The sequence below is a fragment of the Nicotiana sylvestris genome, chromosome 2, assembly GCF_000393655.2.
Source record: "Nicotiana sylvestris chromosome 2, ASM39365v2, whole genome shotgun sequence".
NCBI classification, from domain to species: domain Eukaryota; kingdom Viridiplantae; phylum Streptophyta; class Magnoliopsida; order Solanales; family Solanaceae; genus Nicotiana; species Nicotiana sylvestris.
In genome coordinates, this window is record NC_091058.1 from 65,039,737 (window position 1) to 65,064,794 (window position 25,058).

General features: G+C 38.4%; 2 protein-coding genes across 2 annotated transcripts; one reads left to right on the forward strand and one right to left on the reverse strand.

Annotated features, from left to right (window-relative positions):
* Window positions 1–1,109: 1,109 nt before the first annotated feature.
* LOC104248528 (probable arabinosyltransferase ARAD1) lies at window positions 1,110–18,190 on the forward strand. Its single transcript, XM_070167939.1, has 4 exons — window positions 1,110–1,786; window positions 2,635–2,922; window positions 16,067–16,432; window positions 17,603–18,190. The coding sequence occupies exons 1-4, from the start codon at window positions 1,181–1,183 to the stop codon at window positions 17,789–17,791; spliced, it is 1,449 nt and encodes a 482-aa protein (XP_070024040.1). The 5' UTR covers window positions 1,110–1,180; the 3' UTR covers window positions 17,792–18,190.
* A 3,026-nt stretch (window positions 18,191–21,216) lies between these two features.
* On the reverse strand, window positions 21,217–23,037 carry LOC104248530 (uncharacterized). Its single transcript, XM_009804800.2, has one exon. It carries the CDS (start codon window positions 23,031–23,033, stop codon window positions 21,594–21,596), a length of 1,440 nt encoding a protein of 479 aa, XP_009803102.1. The 5' UTR covers window positions 23,034–23,037; the 3' UTR covers window positions 21,217–21,593.
* Window positions 23,038–25,058: the final 2,021 nt, after the last annotated feature.

Here is a 25,058-nt window from a genome sequence, read left to right on the forward strand (position 1 = left end):
GAAAAAACTCCCTTGTACCCTCGCGGTGCCGGAAAAAGGAGGTGTGACACTCCTAACTGGCTAGTCTCACTCTATTGTGCTGTAAAAATATTCACAACTTTCCCCTAACCTACAACCTTAATGCTCGACCTCCATAATCCCATGTCAAGGGCCATGTCCTCAGTAATCCTAAGTCGCGCCATGTCATGTCTGATCACCTCTCCCCAATACTTCTTAGGTCGTCCTCTACCTCTCCGCGTGCCAACCACAGCCAGTCGCTCACACCTCCTCACCGGTGCATCAGTGCTCCTCCTCTGAATGTGCCCGAACCATCTGAGTCTTACTTCCCGCATCTTGTCCTCCATGGGGGCAGTAAGATGCGTTTGAAATACCAAATAAAATATCATTTATACTTATAAAAAATTATTTATGGGCATATATTTATTATATTAACTTTTAAATTTTGATAATTACTTCATTTTAATTTAATTTAAACGTGTAATTACACTTGTGCAACCAAATAATACACTTGTAATTATATTGTAATTATATTGTAATTACGTTATAACAAACAAACAGGTCGTCGTAATTACTAGGCTGTGTAATTACTACCCTAGTGATTACCATATTTAGCTTATAGATTAATCTTACTTTCAGTATGATATGCATCATATTGCCTTCCTTCAACAACACTTGAAGTATGGAAAATGCATGACCAAACATATATTCAATCTTTAATCAGAAGTCTCGATTTTGAATTCTAAAAATAGAGAAATCTTTGTTTGAAATACATATTAGATGATTATACAAAAACTAAAAAATATAAGGAAAAAATGATCAAAGTGTTATAAAAGTAATTCAGAAAATATAATTTCCTTTTGATCCTTTCATCACTTTTCTTTCATCTTTACCATTCACTTTCCCCTTCCTTCCCCTCTCTTTTCCATTTGGGCAAAATAAGTTGAAGAAGAAGCTAGAAGTTGGAAAAAAAGTTAAAAGTTTTGTGAATTAAAATTATTAGTTCACTTGAAATACTATTAAACAAGTTTTTCAATATCAATTAAAATAATGAACAAAATATTGGTAAACCCGACCAAAAAAAACAAAAAAACAAAAGAAAGTTTTGTCTTATAATTTTCCATTCAGAATGGAATATTACAGATTTCCCATGGCCTGCCTCTAAGCTTCTTGCGAGTAATCAATGAATCCAAGACCCAAACTCAGATCACCGCCACTACCCTCTCCATCTTCTCCGCCCTCTCCCAAACCCCTAACCCCAAATCTCAACAACAAAATGCCCCCTAGAAAATTAAATCTCAAACCCACTACTCTTACACTTGCCACCACTTTGTTCTCTATCTTAGCTTTATATGTTTTCTTCAACACCTTCATATTCCCTAACCCACCAAACAATTCCACTACAAGAAACTCTTTATTTGGTTTCAGAGAAAAAAATACCCACAATTTCCCACCGGTGAAAGTATATATGTATGATCTGCCTCGGAAGTTTACATATGGGGTTATTGAGAGCTATGCATTAGCAAGGGGAGGTGAGAAACAGCGTGATGATTCTTTGCTTAAGTATCCAGGGAATCAGCATTCTGCTGAGTGGTACTTGTTTTCCGACCTGAACCGGCCGAGTCGAGAACGGGGTGACTCGGCCGTGACTCGGGTTATGGACCCTGAGAAAGCTGACCTTTTTTACGTGCCTTTCTTCTCATCGTTGAGTCTCGTGGCGAATCCGATTCGACCCGGTACAGTTGTTGCACCCGGGGATAGGCCTGTATATAGTGATGAGGAAATGCAGGTGGGAATTCACTGCTATTTGCTGTGGAAGCTTTTGTTTTCAATTGGGGTTAATGTGATTACATTTGTTGAACTCTTTTGTAATTTTTTCAGATTTTCTTGCATTGTGGTGTCATCAAGTTAAAAGTTTTGATCTTGTATATCTTTAACTTGTAGTTTGTCAGATGTGAAAATTATCAAAATGTTGTCAATTCTAGCAATCAGGGTCAGCATGCTAGCATTTCTTTTGAGTTCAATGCAGCTTACTTGGTCCCTTCTATGCCTATTTGTTTGTTTCATAATTCGGGCTTCTGGAATGGCCTTGTTTTGTGTTTTCCAGTTAAAGTTTTCATCTTTTTTTGTCATTAATTGTGTTTTTAGTCCATACTCGTTAATTTAGCTACTTTAGCTATAATCAGTACAATGTGTTTTAAATGATCTATCCTGGTTGAGCTTCTAACATGTCCATTTTGGGTAACATAGATTAATGCACCCTGATCTGTTTGTTGCAAATGTCTTGTTGAGAATTATGGTTTTCAACCCTCAAGGTGGTGGCCCGCTTAAGAGCTGGTGTGACAACCTTGCAAACCAAGGATGGAGAAGACCACATGAATTCTTTCTATCTGGCTAAACTTGGTGGGTATAATTATTCACCTATGTTGGCTGGTACTCAATGTATTAGCCGGGGAGTGCACAAGTTGGGTTGGACTACATTGTAATCAGTAAAAACAAAAAAAAAACAAAAAAAGGAGAGAATTCTGGTCTCCTCGTGCTTCTTAAATCCAGAAATGCATTTGTTACTGTTTATCTGGTTCTGAATTTAATTCCTGCGTAAAAATGGCATATGATTGCATAGTGCTTATGTTTCAGGAATCTTTAATTGAATGGTTGGAGCAGCAGGAGTATTGGAAAAGCAACAACGGCTGGGATCATGTATTTATATGCCAGGATCCTAATGCTTTATACAAGGTTGTGGATAGGGTGAAGAATGGGGTACTGTTAGTTTCTGATTTTGGAAGATTGGCTCGTAATCAAGCATCACTTGTTAAGGATGTCATCTTGCCGTACTCACATCGGATCAATACATATACGGGGGATATTGGCGTTGAAAATCGGAATTCCTTGCTCTTCTTCATGGGCAATCGATATAGAAAGGAGGTAATTGATTGAAATTTTTTCTTTATTCATATTTGATTATCTAGCGTTCGCTATGAATAAACACTTTTAACTGATTAACTGTCATCCATCCAACATCACTTGAAGGAACTAAGGTATCCTGCATTTTTTTGATAACTAAGATATCCTGCATGTCCTTGTGTCGAGTTACTTAAGACGGGAACAGATTCAGAATTTCATTCTTTTTCTCAACAGCAAGGTGGTGCTGAGAAATGTGCCTTTATCGAAGTTTTCCTTCTTTAAACTTGTAAGGAATTGATAGAACCTAGGAGTGTGTCTATATCATTTATATACTCCAACCTACACCAAAAGCTAGTAAAATTATGCAGTTTTACCTAACACTAAGATTCTCTTTCTCTATGAATAAAATCAACCAAGTGCTAGTTGGGATGTTCTTCCATAAATTCACCGAATAGTATGCTATGCTAACCTGTCTTGATGGAGTGCCTTAAAATCTTTTTTATAGGTTAGAAGTATTTCCACCTCCTACATGCCAATCCCCCCCCCCCCCCAAAAAAAAAAATGGGGAACTCTGGGAAAGAAAGGATTTTGTGATTTTACACAGCCAACAAGGCAATGATGAAATCACTGCACACAGTTTAGACTTTAGGACATAGGGTTCTTAATCTGATGTAGTGATGGCTGAACGACATTGGTCTAGTGGTACGAGTGCAACACGTGATGTGTGGGTTAGGCGCACGTCGTGGTTTCGAACCCTACCATAGGGCCTGATATTTAATTGGAGAAACAAGTCAATTATCCACCGAGTTTTGAACCGTGCTCCAGGAACTAGGAGATTTTTCGGCTATAAAAAAACGTGTGTATGTGCTCAAGTTCCCTTAGCTAATACTAGTGAAGAGCATATCGAAGGGCCAACCCATTAATGAATGGTCAATGGAATCTGAGGTCAATGGATGTGTTGAGCTTGTGTGCAGTCTTAATTTTTAAATTCTTACTGTCTGCTCTAAACAAAATTTTCTTTACCTCATTTTGTTTTCCTTTTTTATAGCATAACTGTTTTCTTTGCCTCTTTTATTGGCTTTGTTCAGTAAATCTTTTCTCAGAGATTCAAACCGATGGAAGAGATTTATTAGATTCCCATATTGGTTGATGGTATGGATTGCTGTCTCCTTATTTGATCTTCGGCAATTCTCACCTCATGAGCTAGCTTTTTGGGTTGACTTTGGCCTAACGTCTACTTTCTTTATCCCTATTTTTTGGTCTACTCCATTTTGGGCTCCATCTTATGTTTTCCACTCTCCAAATGTCTAGGCATGTGCATACGAGAGGGAGGGGGTGTTAGAATCTTACATTGATTGAAGGTACTGGCTGATGTCTCCTTATATGGTCTTGGGTAATCCTCATCTAATGAGTGATCTTTAGGGTTGACTTAGGCCTAAGGATTAAGTCTATTTTCTTAACAAGAATAACGTCTTTCCTTAAGACATCTCATTTCCGGAAGTTGATACTACTTAATTTATTCTGTTAGGATACTTTATTTGACGAAACTGGTATCACTGTACTTGTCAGCAAAAAGAAACATTGAAAAATGACAGTGCTCCTGTTTATTGGTATTAACTAGTTTCTGGACACGCACGTTGCGCGTGTACCCCTCAACAAATAATGATTTGTTTTTGAAAACGACATAAATATTGCTAAAATATTTTAGTTACAAAGTAAAAAATTAAGGGGAAAAGCCAAATCCCGGAATTTATGAATGTTAATCTTATTTGGTGAACACGATGAAGGATGAAACCACACCCAACAGAAGTCCTCAAAACATAAGCAGTGGAGGTGATCCATATCATGTGCTCTCTAATTTTTGAACGTACATCTTGGATACGATTTTTGTTCATTCCACTCGTGCCATATTAATCCTTCGTGTCCTCATGTGTATGTTGGCTCAAAAATGTTGAAAATGTCCTTATACATGTTCGACAACATAAAAGAAACACACTTATTGAAATACAATCTTAACATAATAATTCAACAAACATAAACAAAAATATACATATGAATTTTGTTGATAATGAAGAAAGCAATAGGTTAGAAAAGGAGAAATAGAGAGAAAAATGAACACAAGGCCGGGGATGAATGTGAGGTGCTCACATGGTTCTTGGATGGCTGATACATTCTCTTTTAAATAGAAAAGGAGAAAATGTATGTACATGTTGGGAGTGTAAATTTTAGAATCCCACACAAGGCAATAGTGGTTCGTAATGCTTAGATAATTTAAATTGAATGCAAAAAGTAAGCGCTATCATCTAGATGATTTAACTAAAATTACATGCATGTGTCACACCTCCTTTTTACCCGCGCCCCCGCAAAGGACGCAGAATGGAGTTTTTCCAATTAAGGGACAATCGAAACGGTATTTGTTTATTTATTTCAGAGTCGCCACTTGGGAGATTTAGGGTATCCCAAGTCACCAATTTAATCCCGAATCAAGGAAAAGAATGACTCTGTATTACAGTTCGCGAACCAGAAATCCGGATAAGGAATTCTATTAACCCGGGAGAAGGTGTTAGGCATTTCCGAGTTCCGTGGTTCTAGCACGGTCGCTCAACTGTCATATTCGGCTTGTTTATCTGATTTTAATAATTATGCACTTGGTGCAAGTTATGACTCTTTTTCCCCTCTTTTTTTTTCCAGAAATTTCTCTCCTTTTTCTTTTTATTTCATTTTAATTACTGATTCCAAAAGAGGGATATGAAAGAATAAATAAGGCTAAAAAAGGGAAGCAAAGGATAAAGTGTTTGGATAGAAGAAAGAATTGCCTCCGTCACTTCATTCTCCGATAAATGCCAACCACAAACAAACATCAATTACAATCAAAAGAAATCATACATAATATCTCTTAACTGCGTCAGAATTGATAGCTATGTCGGCGCATTTCCCGTCGATATCTGTTAAACATAAAGCGCCATTGGACAACACTCGGGTTATAATGAACGGTCCTTGCCAATTCGGGGCGAGCTTGCCTTTTGCTTCGGCCTGATGGGGCAGGATTCGTTTCAACACCTGCTGCCCCACCTCAAATTTTCTGGGGCGCACCTTCTTGTTGTAGTCTCTCGCCATTCTCTTTTGATATAATTGGCCATGACACACAGCTGCCAATCTCTTTTCATCAATTAGGTTCAACTGCTCCAACCGGGCTTTGACCCACTCGTCATCATCAATCTCAGCCTCAGCGACAATCCGAAGGGATGGAATTTCAACTTCCGCCGGTATTACTGCTTCAGTTCCATATACCAACAAATAAGGGGTTGCACCTACTGAAGTCCGGACAGTGGTGCGATATCCCAACAATGCAAATGGTAATTTCTCATGCCATTGTCTGGACCCTTCTACCATCTTCCTTAGTATCTTCTTGATGTTCTTGTTGGCTGCCTCAACTGCTCCATTCGCCTTGGGACGATATGGGGTGGAATTGCGGTGTGCAATCTTAAACTGTTGACATACCTCTTTCATCAAATTGCTGTTAAGATTAGCACCATTATCCGTGATGATCACTTTTGGGATCCCAAATCTACAGATGATATGGGAGTGAACAAAATCCACCACTGCTTTCTTGGTTACCGACTTGAAAGTTTTAGCTTCAACCCACTTAGTAAAATAGTCGATGGCCACTAGAATGAACCTATGACCGTTGGTAGCTGCCGGCTCAATAGGTCCAATGACATCCATGCCCCAGGCAACAAATGACCATGGCGCTGACATTGTATGCAATTCTGTCGGCGGAGAATGAATCAAATCTCCGTGTATCTGACATTGATGGCATTTTCGCACGAAACTGATACAATCACGCTCCATAATGAGCCAATAGTACCCTGCTCGAAGAATCTTCTTTGCCAATACATATCCGCTCATATGTGGCCCACAAACTCCAGCATGTACCTCTGTCATAACTGTCGTGGCTTGACTGACATCTATACATCTCAGCAATCCCAAATCTGGGGTTCTTTTGTACAACACTCCTCCACTGAGGAAGAATCCATTTGACAATCGCCGAATGACTCTTTTTTGATCTCCGGTGGCCTGCTCCGGGTATATCCCCATCTTGAGGTACTCCTTGACGTCATAAAACCATGGCTCGCCATCCACTTCTTCCTCTACCATGTTGCAATAAGCATGTTGATCACGAACCTGGATGTACAATGGGTCAACATGAATTTTGTCTGGGTGGTGCAACATTGATGCTAAAGTGGCCAATGCATCAGCAACCTCATTGTGCACTCTCGGGATGTGTCTGAACTCCACTGATCGAAATCGCTTGCTCAGATCGTGCAAACATTGTCGATATGGTATGTGTTTCAAATCCCGTGTTTCCCATTCACCCTGAATCTGATGCACCAGGAGGTTCGAGTCTCCCAAGACCAAAACATCCTGGACATCCATGTCTGCAGCTAGTCGCAGACCCAAAATGCATGCCTCATACTCAGCCATGTTGTTGGTACAATAGAAACGCAGCTGAGCTGTAACAGGATAATGACGTCCTGTTTCAGAAATAAGTACCGCTCCTATTCCGACTCCTTTCGCGTTTGCGGCTCCATCAAAGAAAAGCTTCCAACCTGGTTCCTCAGGTAATTCCAACTCATCTATATGCATTACTTCCTCGTCAGGAAAATACGTCCTCAACGGCTCGTATTCTTCATCAACAGGATTCTCAGCCAAGTGATCGGCTAGTGCTTGGGCTTTCATGGCCGTCCTCGTCACATAGACAATGTCAAACTCCGTGAGTAATATTTGCCATTTTGCCAACCTCCCTGTGGGCATAGGCTTTTGGAAAATATACTTTAATGGATACAAGCGGGAAATGAGATAAGTAGTATATGAGGACAAATAATGCTTCAATTTCTGGGCCACCCAAGTTAGGGCGCAACATGTCTTCTCGAGTTGAGTGTACTTGACCTCATATACTGTAAACTTCTTGCTGAGATAATAGATGGCTTGCTCCTTCCTTCCTGTAATGTCGTGTTGCCCCAACACGCAGCCAAACGAATTCTCCAGGACCGTTAGATAAAGGATTAACAGTCTCCTTCACTTCATTTTGCTTCACGAAAACTACTCCAAAAGAAATCAAAAATAAAACAAAATTCTCTTGGTGTACAATTTTTAGGATTTGCGTGACATTTTTGGATAATTATTTGTGTTTTTGTCCGTAAATGTTTACCTTGTTGTAGTTAATTGAAAAATACAAAAAAAATAAATAATACATATTGCATGCATATTTAGGATTTAATTATGCATTTAGGAATTAATTAAACCATTAATTGGCTCTAAAAGGAAAATCAGAGTCAACTACCAGGACTCCCTCCAAGTAGGAAGAGGAGTAGCTGTCCAATTGTTGACATTGGCCCTAGGCCCCACAAACTGTATGTCTGCCTTACTGGAACCCTCTCCAGCTTCTATCAATGTTGACATCTGCGAACATTCTTTCAAAGCCCTCATTTAAATCTCCATCTGGCCCGATCAATGGTCCAAGAATTTCCGGGACTGGCAACTTTCTGCACCCTGCTTTGACAAATGATCTGGACAGGCGTGGGATTGGCTTAGGAAGGACCCAGACTCTTTTCTTCAACTTGCGGGCCCGCTTTACATCCGCTGCGGTAGGCTTGAATCCCAACCCAAAAGTATCCAGGTTCTTGGGCAAAGAAACTGGCTGGACCATTCCCTGCAGATCAATCCCCAGACCCTTTCCTGGTACAAACCCGCTGTTCAACATCTCTGAGGCTATCATGAAGGTTGTAGCTGTGATTCTGGGAAGTGGAAGGCCCCCACCCTCAGGAATTTTGTCTACTGAGATTGTGTCAAAAACTTGATAAACCCATGGGCCTTTGTCATCGTCGGTTTCTATGAAGGGTACAATAGCATCACTGACGGCATGTGTGCCGTCATCCCCGTGTACCACAATCTCTTGTCTATCCCATTCAAATTTGACCATTTGATGCAATGTAGAAGGCACTGCTTTAGCTGCGTGGATCCAGGGTCGTCCCAACAAAAGATTGTACGACACTGCCACGTCTATCACTTGAAATTCCATGGTGAACTCGACTGGACCAATGGTTAATTCCAGTACGATATCACCCACTGTGTCAGTACCGCCCCCATCAAAACCTCGGACGCAGACGCTGTTCTTGTGGATCCTATCATCAGCAACCTTTAGTTTGTTCAGAGTGGCCAAAGGACAGATATTGGCACTTGATCCATTATCAATTAGTACTCGAGTGACCACCGAGTCTTCGCATTTTACCGTCAAGTAGAGTGCCTTGTTGTGTTCTGTACCCTCTACCGGTAACTCATCGTCAGAGAATGTCACTCGGTTTACTTCGAAGATCTTGTGCACTATTTTCTCCAAATGGTTCACTGAGAGCTTGTCCGGGACATGGGCTTCGTTCAGAATCTTCATTAAGTGCCTGACAATGATCGTTTGAATGGATCAACAAGGATAGCAATGAAATCTGGGTTGGGGTCTTTTTCAACTGCTCTATAATTGAGTAGTCCTGGGCCTTCATCTTCTTCAAAAACTCTTCTGCTTCTTCCTCCGTTACTGGCTACTTTATTGTTACAAGATTGGTCCTTCTCAATTCTGCGGGAACAAAACACCTTCCCGAACGAGTTAACCCCTGAGCCTCGTATACCTCTTCCACAACCTCCTTTCCCTTATGCATCACTGTCACTTGACTGTAGCTCCATGACACAGCTTTCTCACTTGTTATCGGCAACTGCATGACTAGCCTGATAACAACTGGTTCTACGTGGACCCCTTTTACCACCAACACTGGTGTGCTTGATACTCCCTGCAGCACTGCCTTGGCTGTCTCTGGCTTCTTCGCAGCAACAGACGAACCTTTCCCCATTACCACAAATGGCTTGTCATCTGCTTTTCCCAATTGTACCACTGCCTTTTCACTGGTCGAATTTTCGTTCGGACTGGCACGAATCATCATTACCGTTTGTGAGGGTGTTTTAAGTTTCCCTCCTTCGTGCACTAGTTCGATCATGTGGGCCTCATGGTGCACTGGTAACGGGTTTTCATTGATGTTGGGTGCCTCTGGTGCCTGAACCTCGATCCTATTTGTGTCAATAAGATCTTGTATGACAGTCTTCAACTTCCAACACTTCTCAGTATCATGCCCGGGAGCCCCTGAACAATATTCACAGCTTACTGAATGGTCCAGATTTTTGGGAAGGGGATTTGGCAATTTGGGTTCAACAGGACTTAATAAGACTATCTGCCTCAACTTGTGAAACAGAGTAGTATAGGTTTTTCCCAACGGAGTGAATGTTCTCGGCTTTTGCATCCTTTTTCTGAAAGCCTGATTTCCGCGGAAGCTTGGCCCTGAAGGATTCCCGTAGGCCCTTGGTGGTGGATATGTGTTTTGTGGAGGTGGATATGTATGTTGGGGAGCCGGCGCACGCCATTGCGGGCGAGCCGGAGGCTGGGTGTAAGTTTGGGCGTGATGGACGGAGAAATGTGGCTCTTGCGGTGGATAATAGGGTTGTGGAGGATTGTATGGATTGTGTGGATAGTTTGGGTAATGGGGTCTGGTTTGATAGCGAGGGGCTGGACCTCTTGATCTGGACCAAGTACCTGCTTCGACGGTTGCGACCTCCTCTCTCTTCTTTTTCCCGAGCGCACCTCCCGTGCCGCTTTGGATAGCTTGAGTTGTGGCCTTGATCGCCGAATAACTCATTATCTTGTTGGACCTGAGTCCCTCTTCAACCATGCCGGCCATTTTTACTACTTCATTGAAAGATTTACCAACTGACGTCACCAGGTGACCAAAGTAAGTTGGCTCCAAAATTTGTAAGAAGTAATCCACCATTTCACCTTCCCTCATTGGCGGATCGACTCTTGCCGCTTGTTCTCTCCAACGGAATCTGAATTCCCTGAAGCTCTTTCCAGGCTTTTTCTCTAGTTTTAACAGTGTGAGACGGTCGGGGACGATCTCGAGGTTATACTGGAAATGACCTGCAAACGTTTGTGCTAGATCGTCCCAGGTATACCACCTGCTAGGATCCTGCCTTGTGTACCATTCTAATGCGGACCCGCTTAAACTTTGACCGAAATAAGCAATCAGCAGCTCATCCTTTCCACCTGCCCCTCTCATCTTACTACAGAAACCTCGTAGATGCGCCATGGGATCACCATGCCCCTCATATAGATCAAACTTTTGCATCTTAAAACCTGCCGACAATTGAACATCGGGGAAGGGACACAGATCTTTATAGGACACATTGACTTGGCTGCCCAATCCATGCATATTCCTGAAGGATTGCTCCCGGCTTTTCACTTTACGGAGCACTTCGTCCTGCTCCGGATTCTTAGCTGGCCTCTCAGTTTCTGTCGGGAGCGGAAGGTGAGGGGTGTAAATGTATGGCTCGGGTGGTTTAAAGGTGAGTTCAGGAGGATAGGACTGGTTGTCGTGAACCTAAAACACCGGTTCCTCGGGTGATTTTTGCAATGTGGCGGGTGGAGGTGCCACGAAAACAGGAACAGCTGGTGGAGGAGGGTTTTGTTTGGGTGGTGAGGCTTGGGGATTATAGGAAGTTTCCCCTTGGTAGTATTGGGCAATGGGGAAGCTCGTTGAGGACCAGTGGAAGGGTGTTCCGGAGTCCGAGCTGGTGAAAGGGTAGGATTAGGGGGAAGTATTGGTGGTGTTTGTCCCTTAGCCCAGGCTAGGTGCATCCCAGCAATCTCTTGTCTCAACCTGTCCACTTCCTCCTTCATCATTTGCATCTCCGTTTTTTCTTCCTCAACACTTTTGTCCGAACCAGTCATACTTTCCGGAATGGGCCCTTTTGATCTTGTGTGGTAATGGTAATCTGCCAGAACGAGCTAACTGTTTTGAAATCTCTTTCTCTGGTATTAGAACAACAAACTTGTTAGCGTTAGAGTTTAACACACATTGCAATTTCATATTGGGGAATGCAATGTTCCTAGGCAGTTAACCATCTCTAACATGTTTTTGCTTTAACTGCATGCGTCATTCCGGCTTATGTCCTTTCTTTATTCACTTTGCCTTTTCTTTTTAGTGGTGGTCGAATCTTATGTAGATTGCCTACGTATCATGTCCCCGCATGAATCAGACCGGACGTAGTTCTGCCATTAGTAAAAATAAAGACGCAATTTTGCATTTTATTACCAAAATATGTTATTACAAGCTACGCATTTGAAGAAAAACAAACAAGCGAAATACAGACTCCACACTATTAACATTGTTTGATATGAAAAGAGAACAGAGGGGTAGACAACAGACTTTTTTTAAAAACCAAACAAGTGCAGACTTGAACTAGGGATACATTAAAGCCTTGAATTTTGGTGTCCGCGAGGCATCGTTCGGCCTTTCCGCGGGTTTTGGTGCCAGGCCTCTTTGCAAGCCTTTTAATTCCTCCATGATCCGGTGGACATAACCCATGACTGAGGCAAAAAAGGTATCACGGGGCATTTCTTCACATGTTAGGCACTTCGTGGTGATGTAGCGCCCAATCTCATCGATCCTACCCCTGATTCTATCCCTTTCCATACACAGCTGTTCTATTCGTTGATTCTTTAATCCCAATACTTGAGTGTTGTCAACGAGCTGATCCTGGAACCTCTCCATTTGTTCTTCCATTCGGGCTATTGAATCATAGCAGGCTCCCTGTCTGTTTTAGCATCTCGGGCTTGTTTAAAGACCCGATCTCTAAGAGTGGAATTTGTTTCTCTCAATATTGCAATGCTCCCTTCATAATCCCTTCTCACTTGCCATAGGTGCTTTTTCCGTGCTGCTGCACCTTTTGCCCATCTGGCCTGCATTCTTGCTCTGCTAGCCTCGGATCTTTCCAAGTCTTTTTGGCTTTCAATGACCTGATTCCTTAACCCTGCTATCAACCTTTTATCGGACCGGCTTCTCCGTTGGTTGTCGGCATCCATTTTCATCTTCCGGATCTGAGCTTTGAGGATCTCGCTTTCTCTGGCTAGTTTGTTCTTTTCTCATTCGTCGGCAGCAACCTGCACTTTGTTCTCAAATTTCAGATCCTTAATCTGTTGTTTCAGCTTGCCTATTTCTGCCCTGTAGCTCTCTTCTTTACCCAACCAATCCCACTGTTCTTGTGACGCCTGGACGAACTCTTGGAGATGGGGTCTTTTGGCCGGTCTCCCGAACTCGATTTCTTTCCTAAACCAAGCAAGGTATCCCGACGAAACTTCACCCTTGGACCGATCACGTACACATGTATTGGCGGTTAGGTATTGACATTCCCTCCAAATTTGTCGGACGACTGCTTCAGGAAACTGTCCGCTGGGCCCGATCTCGACTACTTGGCCACTAAGATCTTCATCTTTCGGAACTATTTGGCATCTCCCCAGCTGTCTCAAGACTCGATACGGGGCGTAGGGTTGAATACTACGGAGTCCCATCAAAAGGAAATGGGGTCCCGTGGCGGGCATATATATGATTTCATTCGTAGGCAACCATCCAAATGTCCATCCTATTCGGCCCGTAGTAATAGAACGGAGTCGGGCTATCCATTCCGTGACCCCCTCTGGTAAGCTGATCCCGTCAACTCTTGTGGAAAATTCCTCTATGCATTTTTTCTCTGTCGATCCATAACTCATAAATTGAGGACGACGACATAGGTGTTCGATCATCCACATCTTCAGCAACACATTGCACCCCTCAAAGAAATTTCCCCCGGCTTTGCAAGCTGTGAGAGCGCGGAAGATTTCAGCTACTATCATGGGTACGAGGGTGCTGTTGGCCTGAGTGAGTAAAGTGCTGACAACCCCGGACACTCGTATGTCAATGTTCCCGTCTTTTCTAGGAAACACCAGGAGTCCCAGAAAGGCTATCATGAACGCAACACACCTATGTTCTTCCTACTTTAGGCGGAAAACAAAATCTATAGCAAAGGAAACATTGGACAGCTACTCCTCTTCCTACTTGGAGGGAGTCCTGGTAGTTGACTCTGATTTTCCTTTTAGAGCCAATTAATGGTTTAATTAATTCCTAAATGCATAATTAAATCCTAAATATGCATGCAATATGTATTATTTTTTTTGTATTTTTCAATTAACTACAACAAGGTAAACATTTACGGACAAAAACACAAATAATTATCCAAAAATGTCACGCAAATCCTAAAAATTGTACACCAAGAGAATTTTGTTTTATTTTTGATTTCTTTTGGAGTAGTTTTCGTGAAGCAAAAATCACGTGCTCACAGCATGTTACAAAATTTTGAAGACAGAAAGCTTAATATATACATGGATCAAACTCATTTTAAAAGCGTTAAAAATTACATAGAATAACTTCAATTAGTGTCCAGTCACTAACCTTTCAAAAAGGAAATGTATAGGCTGAAGATGAAATCAAAGACATTCAAAATAGCAGCCATTAATTAAAATATTTTACCTGGTCGTTTTAGAGTTAAAATAATGAACTATATTTGTAGTTGTTAAGCATAATCGTAAGTGAAAATGCAAGTAACCTAGTCTTTTAGGAAGCTTAGAAGGGCCATCGAACACCACAATTAATTTAAGAATAAAATAATAGTAGCAAATTACCTCTGTCATTAGAACGTAATTGGTGAAATCATAGCTTGAACCAGTCAACCACTCCTGATCACACTAACAATTTGTACTTATTGAGTAATTATTTCCCCAAAATGCTACAAAACTAAAAGAAATCATGAAAATCTCGAACCAAATGATATCAGTTGATACAGAGCTTAGGAGAAACAATCATAAAACCAGGTTTCATTGCACTAACCATCTGTCTTTTAAGTTTACACAAACCTGCAAGAGAATGTTAAAGAAATCATAAGAATGTTGAACTAAATGATTCAATTGATATATATAGACCCATAAGATGAAGAATAAGAGAGTCCAATCTCTTTGTGAGGTAGGCAATTGAGGAAGCCATCCTCTGTATTTTCTAACTCTATGAACTCATCTAATTCGATATTAAAGAAAGCGAAGCTGTAGTCTAGAGGACAAAATATGCTAATTAGATGTCAGACTTAGACATTCAACTCAAATTATGAAATGTTTTTAACCTTGTAGTTTACAATAGAGAGTTGTATAGTTTCAAAAAGAAAGAGAGTAGGACTGTTTTCTCAAACTTTCAAGAATCAGTTTCACTCAAAATTCTTATTTGTAAAAATTCATTGATATCTATCGAGTAAAGAGAGTTGACTATGCACTTGATTAATTGCAAGATATAAATATATTTTAACACAAAGGCATCAAAATTTTGATTTACACAGGGTCCTCATAACTGAATTTTCCAATAATAACAAATGCAATTTCTAGATCTTACAATCTATGCAAAGCGACTTATTTTTTGTTTCGTCCCGGCACTTTCTACGACGTAGCATCCAATATAACTTAGCAAGTTGACTGGTAAATAATTTGCATCTCTATCCAACTGCTCTTGAGGCAGCGAAGATAAAAAAAATAATCCCATCTTCTGGGTGTGCAAACTTCATAAACGTGCATGCCTGAATTAATAAAGTCCACTTCCTCAGATTCTTGAAGAAGTAACTGAGAAAATCATGTCTAACAATATGGAGAAAAAACAATTGACTTCATGTATGTTGCATACCTAAAATGTCCAATAATGCTATCTATATCTGTCCCCATAAAATTGCAGCATCACAAGGAAATTAAAACTAAAGTCTAAAGATATCAAAATAAGCTTACTGGAGTATCTCCAACTGTGCTTATTTCTATTATTGTTTCCTGAGAAACATTCCATCAGGGGGCCATGAGAATAAAGAAGGCAGTAGGTGAAATCCAACGGACAAAATAGGCTAGAAACACACTCTGGTAATAGAAAGAGACACGATATAGATAAGCCTAAGGAACTCTTAAACAAAGGAGACTGTTAGTTACCTCATCTATTGCGACTCTTCGTTATTGTCGTATGTTACAACTCTTTGATACCCTAATTCAAGCTATGCTGCTTAAAAGTAATTTGTTTGATGGAACTTAGTGAAGGGTAGAATTGTCACTCAAATTTTAATGGGCAATTTGGTAATTTAACTTTACCCTTGTGGAGGTTCCCACTTTTAAATATAGTATGATTTACATCAGAGTTTCATAGTTATTTACGTAAATCTTGTTTTGCTAATGTTTCAGGGAGGAAAGATTCGTGATTTGCTTTTTCAGCTACTTGAGAAAGAAGAAGATGTCATCATAAAACATGGTGCACAATCTAGGGAAAGCCGTCGTGAGGCAAGAAAAGGGATGCACACCTCAAAATTTTGTTTGCATCCAGCTGGTGATACTCCATCAGCTTGCCGACTTTTTGATGCTATTGTGAGCTTGTGTGTCCCTGTAATAATCAGTGATTACATTGAATTGCCATTTGAGGATATTATAGACTACAGGAAAATTGCAGTTTTTGTAGACTCTAACACAGCTGTGAAGCCGGGGTTCTTGGTTAAAAAGCTAAGGAAGTTAAGCATGGAGAGGATTTTGGAATTCCAACGGGAGCTGAAAAAGGTATTTACTAGTACATAATTCTTCTTCCTGTTACAGCCAGAAAATAAAGGAGTCATGCATATATTGCACTAGTACATAATTCTTCTTTTTTGCCTTTGTTTTCTTCTTGCTAGGATTGAGAAGTGGTAAAACCAATAGATATTCTCATTCACTCTACAGTGTGCCCTCTATGTGTGTAATTGCATCTCAAGTTGTCTCTTCTAATGCTCAAATCTGCAAAGATGCAGCTTTTGTTGTCAATTTGTAAAATTAGTTTGTGAAGTTTGGGCATTGCTTCAAGAGGAAAAAAAAAGGGCAGCCCGGTGCACAAGGCATCCCGCGTTCACGCAGGGTCCAAGGAAGGGCCGCACCTCAAGGTGTGTGATGTAGACAACCTACCCTAATACAAGCATTAATGGGTGCTTCCACAACTCGAACTCATGGCCTATACGTCACGCGGAAACAACTTTACCGTTGCTTCAAGGCTCTCCTTCCATTGCTTCAAGAGACAAACAGACAAACATCTAGTTAATCGGTTTCAAATTTAGGTCAAATGCCAGGAAATCATAAGCAATAGGTACTCTAAAATGTAGTCTGGGTAGAAACGTGTTTCAACAGGTTTGGTAATTTTTAGTTTAAATTTTTCATTTTCTTTTATTATTTCTTTTCTAAATGTTACTCCTTTGAACGCTGTATTAAAATGGTGCCAATGTATGGAAACACCCTTAATTGTAAGCTAAAGGTGTTCAATTTCATTTGAAAAAGTTCAGATATGAGATATCTGCTGAATGAATCTTGTTTACATAGATGAGCTCTCTAAGTACTTGACAGTTGACTCGTTCAATTGCAAGCGAAGTCATAAGATCTCTTATCCAGCTAATTCTAGTGCTTCATTAGTCATGAAGTGGAGAAACTATTGGTGGCTAAAACAGCTAGTTGATGCATGATATAGTTCCTTGCACGTAGACCACACTATGCTCTGTTCTGGATAGGTTATTGTGTTGCTTGTTCCTCCATCTTACCTTTCCTGACTGAACTTCAAGTGTTTCATGCTTTAGCTTATGTGGACTCTTTAACATCTAATCAGCATAAGAAACCTTTTGATTTTCGTAGCAACTTGCTCGGATCTGTTTTTGTTTTCTAGTATGAAGAGTTTTACATTTGTACTCTTGAAATTTGTGGCATCTCCAGGTGAAGCATTACTTTGAATATGAGGACCCAAATGGAACAGTAAAAGAAATTTGGCGTCAGGTTTCTTTGAAGTTACCGCTTGTTAAGTTAATGATAAATCGTGACAAGCGACTGGTGAAAAGGGAGCTCACTGAACCAGATTGCTCTTGTCTGTGTTCAAACCAGTCAGGGATCTCGACAACATTATGATCCTCACTGGGGACATTTTCTCAATCACCTTCCTCTCTGAACATTCGCGGATCATCAGAGAACGTCTGCTCATACCTTGAAGGTCCCCGATTCTTGGGGAAGAAGATGATAGATCAAGAGTCTTGTGCTGTTAACTTGTATCTGCGGATATTGCTGCTATCTGCATCCATTAATTTGATATCCCTGCTAAATGGTAGAAATCCAGTTCATGATGAAATAAGGATCGGTCTAGTATATTTTTATATTTACATAGTTTTACTTATTCATTTCACACTCCTGGATGCATCATATGCATGTGTTTCGAGAATTGCTGTGGCTAGAAGCAATTCTGTCTGTATTTACATTGTTGTACATCATGATATATAAAATCACAGCTATATGTAGGTTTTTGCTTCCGAATGTCTGATCTTTCATTTCTTATTTTGGAAGTTCTTGGACAATGATTAAGCAAACAAAGTCAGGGTGTGGATTGTGAACATTTCCATAAAGGGGAAGTCGGTTACTCCCTCAGTCCCAAAATACTTATCACGTCTCGCTTTTCGACGGTCAATTTAACCAATTTTTGAATCTAAATTGATTTGGATTAATTCAATATTTTACATCAAAATTTACATATTCATATACTAAATGAAAGTACTATAGTTTACAATTCTTCTCATATCTATATGGTGAAAAAATACATATTAAGAAGCTAGATGTGACAAGTATTTTGGAATGGACAGTTTTGAAAGTTACTTAAATATTTATCTGCTATTCCAATAGTTTCCCAAAAGAGAATTTTTTACATCTAAGACGTAAATCGAATTACTTTTTTTGATTTAGGCATGTGGATCAAGACAAAAATCAATATTTAATTTCAACATGGAAGATCTTTTGACGTGGTTTGATAGATATCGTATCTAATTTAAAAATGACGAATACAATGAAAATCTTCCTTTTTTTCAAAGGGAAGTAACGACTGGTTTAACACATCCAGAATATTAATTAAAAAAGCTACACAAGTAGTTTCGATTAAAAGCACATGGAGTAATCTGTTTGAGAACGCTCGAAAAAAAAAATACACAAAAGCCATAGTAAGGGTGTATTGTGGGCCGGGCCCAGTCCTGGACCGGTCCGAGACCACGGGCCAAACGGGCCGGTCTCAAATGGGACGGTCTCTAATGGTGCATAAGCCCGTAGCGGGCCGGTCCAATCCAAATAGCTCGTGAGCCCGGGACCGGCAGACGGGCTTGGGCCGGTTCAACCGGGCCTAACGGGCCCCAACGGCTATTTTTAAAAAATATATTTTTTAAAAAATGACCAACGGTCAGATTTTTAAAATCTAGCCGTTGGTCTTCAATTTCCAACCGTTTGGGAGTTTAAAAAATAGCCATTTGGTCCCCAAATTTTGTTTTAACCCCAAACTTTTTATAATTACACTTTTCCCAATTTTCAACTATAAATACCCCCTCATTCTTTCATTTTTACTCACAAATTCATCAATCTCTCTCTAATTTTCTTCTATAATTGCTTACTTTATTATTGCAATTTCGTGAAAAATTGTGAAGTTGGTGAATTGAAGTATTCAAGTCTTCAACGATATTCAATTTTCAAGAAGTTGTTCGTCAATTCGGTAAACTCGTTCCAACTCTTAAGTTTTAATATTATAGTTTTGTTAGTTTTATTTAGTACAATTATAATTAATATGGCATTTTCTTTGAAAAAAATATTTGATGGTAAGGGTAAGGGAAAATCTAAAACTGGTGAATCTAGTCGCCAAGCTATTACTCTTCCCCCGGCTCCCCCACCCAAGCCTGTTATCCGTCCTCCTCCACCTATTATTCTTGATAGTGATAACCCTTGTTTTCAATTTTTCGATAGTCAATTTTGCCATGATGTTGCACCAGGTCAACAATTAAATGAAGAAGTTATGAATGCTCTTTATCCTAATCAAACAATCTTTGAAAATGATGAGGAAAATGATGATTTAGATGAAACGCAACCGGATTTAGATGATACACCTACTAGTCCTGTTAATAACCCAACTGATGCCCCGCCTGACCCTCCTGTAGTAACCCCTACTTTTAATAGACAACATTCTAAACGGTCCGAAACATCTCTTGTTTGACACTTTTTTACTCAACTAAGAGAACAAAATAAGGTTAAGCGTAAAACTTGTGGGTCTTTATTGGTTCATAAATTTACTGGAGACCGTAGCGGTACGGGTAGTTTGACTAGACACATAAAGACATACCCTAGAGATAAAGCTAGATATTTTCAAATGAAAGCTGCGCAAGAGGGGACAAGTGTAGATGCTCCAGTTAACCCTAGTACAGGTTCAAATCTAGTTCAATCGGGAATTAACACTGTTACCGGTGACATTTTATATTATGATCCAAATAAAGATCGTGAAGAATTGGCAAAAATGGTTACTGTTATGTGCTTACCCTATAGTTTTCCTTCTAACCCTCATTTTGTGCATTATATTAGAAGAGTTTTTACCTACTTATAAAGGATGGCCTCGCGCAACAGTAAATAACGATATTTATAAATATAAACATGAATATGAACAATATCTGCGCTATTTATATAGATCTCTAATACATATAAATTATATATATATATATATATATATCTAATACATATAAGGTACTATATATATATATCTAAGGCACTATATAAGCTATATATAAGGCACTATATATATATATATATATATATCTAATACATATAAAGTATATATATATATATATAAGGCAATATATAATTATATATACACACAATACACCCTTATATATACATACTATACATACTATATATATATATATATATATATTTATATAGCTATATATAAGCAATTTATATTAGTATATACATATATAGTTTACAAGAAATTGCCTTAGATAAAAAAAAATTTTAAAAAATAGTCCGGAACGAAAAAGCCCTTTAGGCCCGTGGGCCCGGTCCATTTAGCCCCGGAACCATGTGGGCTTAGGACCACCGTGGGCCGGTTCTACCCATTGGAACCGTGAAGATCGGCCCGCCAAAGCCGGCCCGTCTGGCCTGTTTAGGCCCGGCCCCGGCCCACAATACAGCCTTAAGCCATAGTAGGGTAAATTTATATCGCACTTAAACAATCAAATTGTAGTACGAGACGTTTTCAAAGACTGTAATTTTCAATTTTCCTATCAATAAATTGATAGAAAATAAAACGATAGGATACGTAATAGAAACATTCTACCACGGTCTACTGTATCCTAATTTCAAATATATATTATTTTATTAAACCTAATTTCAAATACAATACAACTAAATTCAACGTTCAACTGCTGATGTTAATATTCTTTTAGTTTTGAGAAGTCAACTTGAAAGAAAACAGTTTTTGTACCGAAAGGAGTACGAAGAAAGTGCATTCCGTGTTAAAAGGACAATTGAAAAACAAAAAGTCAAAGCAAAACAATGAATATAGATAAGATAATAAATCAAAAGAAAATAAAATAATACACGAATTTAGATTACAATGGAAGCTTCTATTTTGGACACTATTAGAGAGGACCTGGTTCATGGAAAACAAAGGTTACATAAAGAGAAGGAAAAAATTATAGTCATATTTTTTCGTGGCAAAAAAAATAATTTTCCTAAATACATTTCCATTCATTCTAATTTATTCATAAATAAAACAAATGAAGCATTTCTATGAAACCCAAAGAGGACTAGTATCCAATAATGCAATATGGATGATGACCGACTTGCTATTGATCACTCAAACTTTTAGGTCATAATCATAATCATTATGTAGGAAAGATGACCTCTAGTATATTGATTATTCAACCTCTAAATCGCGTAATGTGACATAGCAATTTGAAACACCAACAGCAAGTTGACAAGTAATATGTCTCCTCTCGTCCTTACTTCTTCCATAATACAGCCACTGATCCTTGTTGATAACTTTTGAGCAATAGCTGCAAAACAATTTTGAGACCTCATTCTTATAAGGAAATTCATAGCATAAAGTCAAATCAAGCTTTTTCAATCTCCTTGGACAAGCTGCACAAGATGGATGAAGTTGAAAATCACAAATCTTGCACTGATAAAGAACTGTGTAATTTGTGTGACAACCATTCGATTGACGACAACCATTACACTGAACTTCAACTCCATCTTTTTTTGGAACAAGTATAAGTGTATGCGGATGAAATGGATGTTGAATTTTCTCAGGCAATTGAGAACATCTCTCGTGAATTATATAATCACAAGTAGAACATCCTTTTTTCTTGTCTGTACTTAGGTCTAATCCACATATCCCACATTTACGATTCTTGACTATATTATCCTGTGAACGGTCCAATAAATGCAAACCATGTCTGTGAAAGAATCGTTCATCTTTTTTTCCATCATCATATTTTTGATAGTGAACAATAGAAGTGTCATCTCCATCAAGATTTGTCAATCCAGTTTTCACACCCATAATATAAGATTTATCATCTTTCCCTTTTCCATATATAGAATCAGCAGCACAACCAAAATGGGTTATGAAATTATGACTATGGTCATAATATACCCAAGAATTGGTCTTGTTTATTGAGTGGTTACAAATATCACAAAGGAGTGGTCCAGCTTCATTTTTCAAAGGATTTGAGTAGAAAAGGGAGAGACCAGTCTCCTTGTGAAATACTTTACAAGGCATAGAAGCACACCCCATATGAATAGCAAAATCACAGAGATTACAAGAGTAATGAAAGTTAAATAACAAAGCAGGATTGTCACCAACGTGACATGCTTTGCAAATATAGCCACTATCAACTGTAGGAGTGTACTTGAGGGTTAATTGATGGCCAGGGTGAGCTAAATGTTCAATAAGTTGTGGGAATTCAGAACAGGATTCGTGTAGAAAGTATCTACAACGTTTGCAACCATACGCCATGCCTGAAATTATTGTCTCGCAAAAATAGCAGTGAACAAAATCTGATGCTCGTAACGAGTACATTAACAAGTTATGTCGATGGCTGAAATGTTTTCTTTCATTATTGCCAACTCTTTCTATTTCATCAATTTTATGGTTTGGTTGATGATTTTTGGCAGTATAAATCGATGTTTGTTGAATGTTATCTTCTGATATATAACGGAATCTACAAGGGAATGGATGATCTCTAAGAGAGATGAATTCGTTCTTATCCATTTCTGTTGAAAGATTTAAGGAAGAAAGAGAGGAAAATTGAGGATTTGTGTTTTGGAGATAATGGTTCTGGGCAAGATCCACCATTATTAGCCAGACTATATAAATTAAAGGACAAGTCTAAATATGTTGAAATTCAACATCGGCTACTTTCTCCGAGTTTTGATGACTGTTAGAAAACTAATTTAATAAAGTGTTCACATTAAATGTCTCAATTTTACGCGTTACTTGACTAGACTTTTTTGAATTTTGTCTTTTCAATTTTGTGTCTAGAAGAATAATTATTATTAATACTAGAAGAAGAGAATCCTTAGTTAACTAAACATTAGTATCTAACCACACAATTCTTAGTTAAGATGGTGATTTGTACTATTGCAGAATAGAGGGATGAGATAGAATCTATATATCTATATACAAAGGAGGGGAATGACAACATGATGTATATCTATCATAGTGTAGGAATCCTATTTATCTTTTTTCTCATTTTTTTTTATTTTTTGATTTCATTTTAACCATTTATATTATTTTAAATTTAAATATCCATATCCATAACTCACACCTCTTGATTGAGGGTTGTGACTTTTCAAGTCTATAACCCCCAATTATTTATTGTGCTATATATTGTATCTTAGGTTGTGACTTTTCTAATCCATAACCCCCATCTTTCTAATAATGTGCTATAAATTGCTCGTTCATTCATATTTTTTTCCTACTCTTATACTGTTTAGTTTTATGCAGCGTGTGCTTCTTGCACTCCTTTCATTTTGCAGAAAATCTTCTTAGTTTTTGTAATATTCACCATTGTGAGATCTATGAGGAAGCATTTTTTTTTTGCTCTAATATAATGACATTGACAGAACCTTTTCAGAGGCCAAAAAGTAACATGGCCTTGCGGATAAATGACATGGTTTTGCTGATGTTCATTATCCATGACAGTTATTTCCATGATCTTTTGGTAAATCTTTTGGTTTTTATCCTATTTTCACTCTTTATTTTATTTTTTCCCTCATTAATTTTCAATTACTCAGTTAAAAGAGAAGACTGTTTCCAAGAGGTTTTATGTTCCAAAAGGTAACGTTCCAGGTCATTAAGAAATGGAAACCATAGTTCTTCAATGTTTAATGTTTCTTTCATGCGTCCAGCAAAGATTTATATAAATATAGTGAACATGCGCTATATCTATTCATCTTCCGAAGAATCACTTTCCATATCCATATTGTTTACTTAGTTTTTTCGATGAATGGAAACTTACGTCTATCTTTTACCTTCTCTTTATTTTTTTTTGGTTGCAAAGCCTTTGTGTCTATCGGTGTGTGATGTTTTCTCGGTTCTGGTAGAACTCAAATCAGATGTAAAAGACTATGATGGTAAAATTAATACTTTATTGTATTCAAGTCTTTATGTTATACCAATTTTTTATTTTCTTATTGTAAGTGGGAGATGTGATGGACACATTACTTTTTCAATACAATAAAATTTAAGTAACAATTAAAATAAATATTATATTAAAAGTAACAATACGATGCAATACAATAGATAACAACCAAACAGTGACAGATAATTCTTTTTTTTTTTTAAAAGTTTTGAACCCATTGCATTTTTCATTTTAGGATGCCTTTCCCTCCTCAATTATTTTCCATTTTTTTTGTAGAAACCTTTTCTTGGATTGTGAAACCAATATCTCAATAATCATATGCCTTACGACATGTATAAATCAACTATTTCAAGTATATGGTTATTGCCGGTATTTTATATACATACATACATACATACATACATACATACATATATATATATATATATATATATATATATATATATATATATATATAATTGTGATCTTTCCCCTTCTTTTATAATTGTGTATTCATTTGATTTTCTAATAATTTATACGCTCTATTCTTCTATAATTCCTTCCTTAGCTTTAATTGCGATTATAATCTTTTTGCCTTCTATGCCTTTATGACCTCTTTTACTAAACAGAAATGAGTTGCAAATAATTAATTTATTATTCAACTTTTTCGATTGTGTTTCGAAAGTTTTTTAACAGTCATGATTTCAGTTTTCCTGCCCATTTTATTTTGATAATTTGAAAATCCCCTATTAAAATCC

Coding starts and splice junctions, on each gene's coding strand:
- LOC104248528 (XM_070167939.1), top strand. CDS start 1,181: ATGAATCCAAGACCCAAACTCAGATCACCGCCACTACCCTCTCCATCT. Junction 2,923..16,066: donor GCAATCGATATAGAAAGGAG/GTAATTGATTGA, acceptor CTAATGTTTCAG/GGAGGAAAGATTCGTGATTT. Junction 16,433..17,602: donor TCCAACGGGAGCTGAAAAAG/GTATTTACTAGT, acceptor TGGCATCTCCAG/GTGAAGCATTACTTTGAATA.
- LOC104248530 (XM_009804800.2), bottom strand. CDS start 23,033: ATGGTGGATCTTGCCCAGAACCATTATCTCCAAAACACAAATCCTCAA.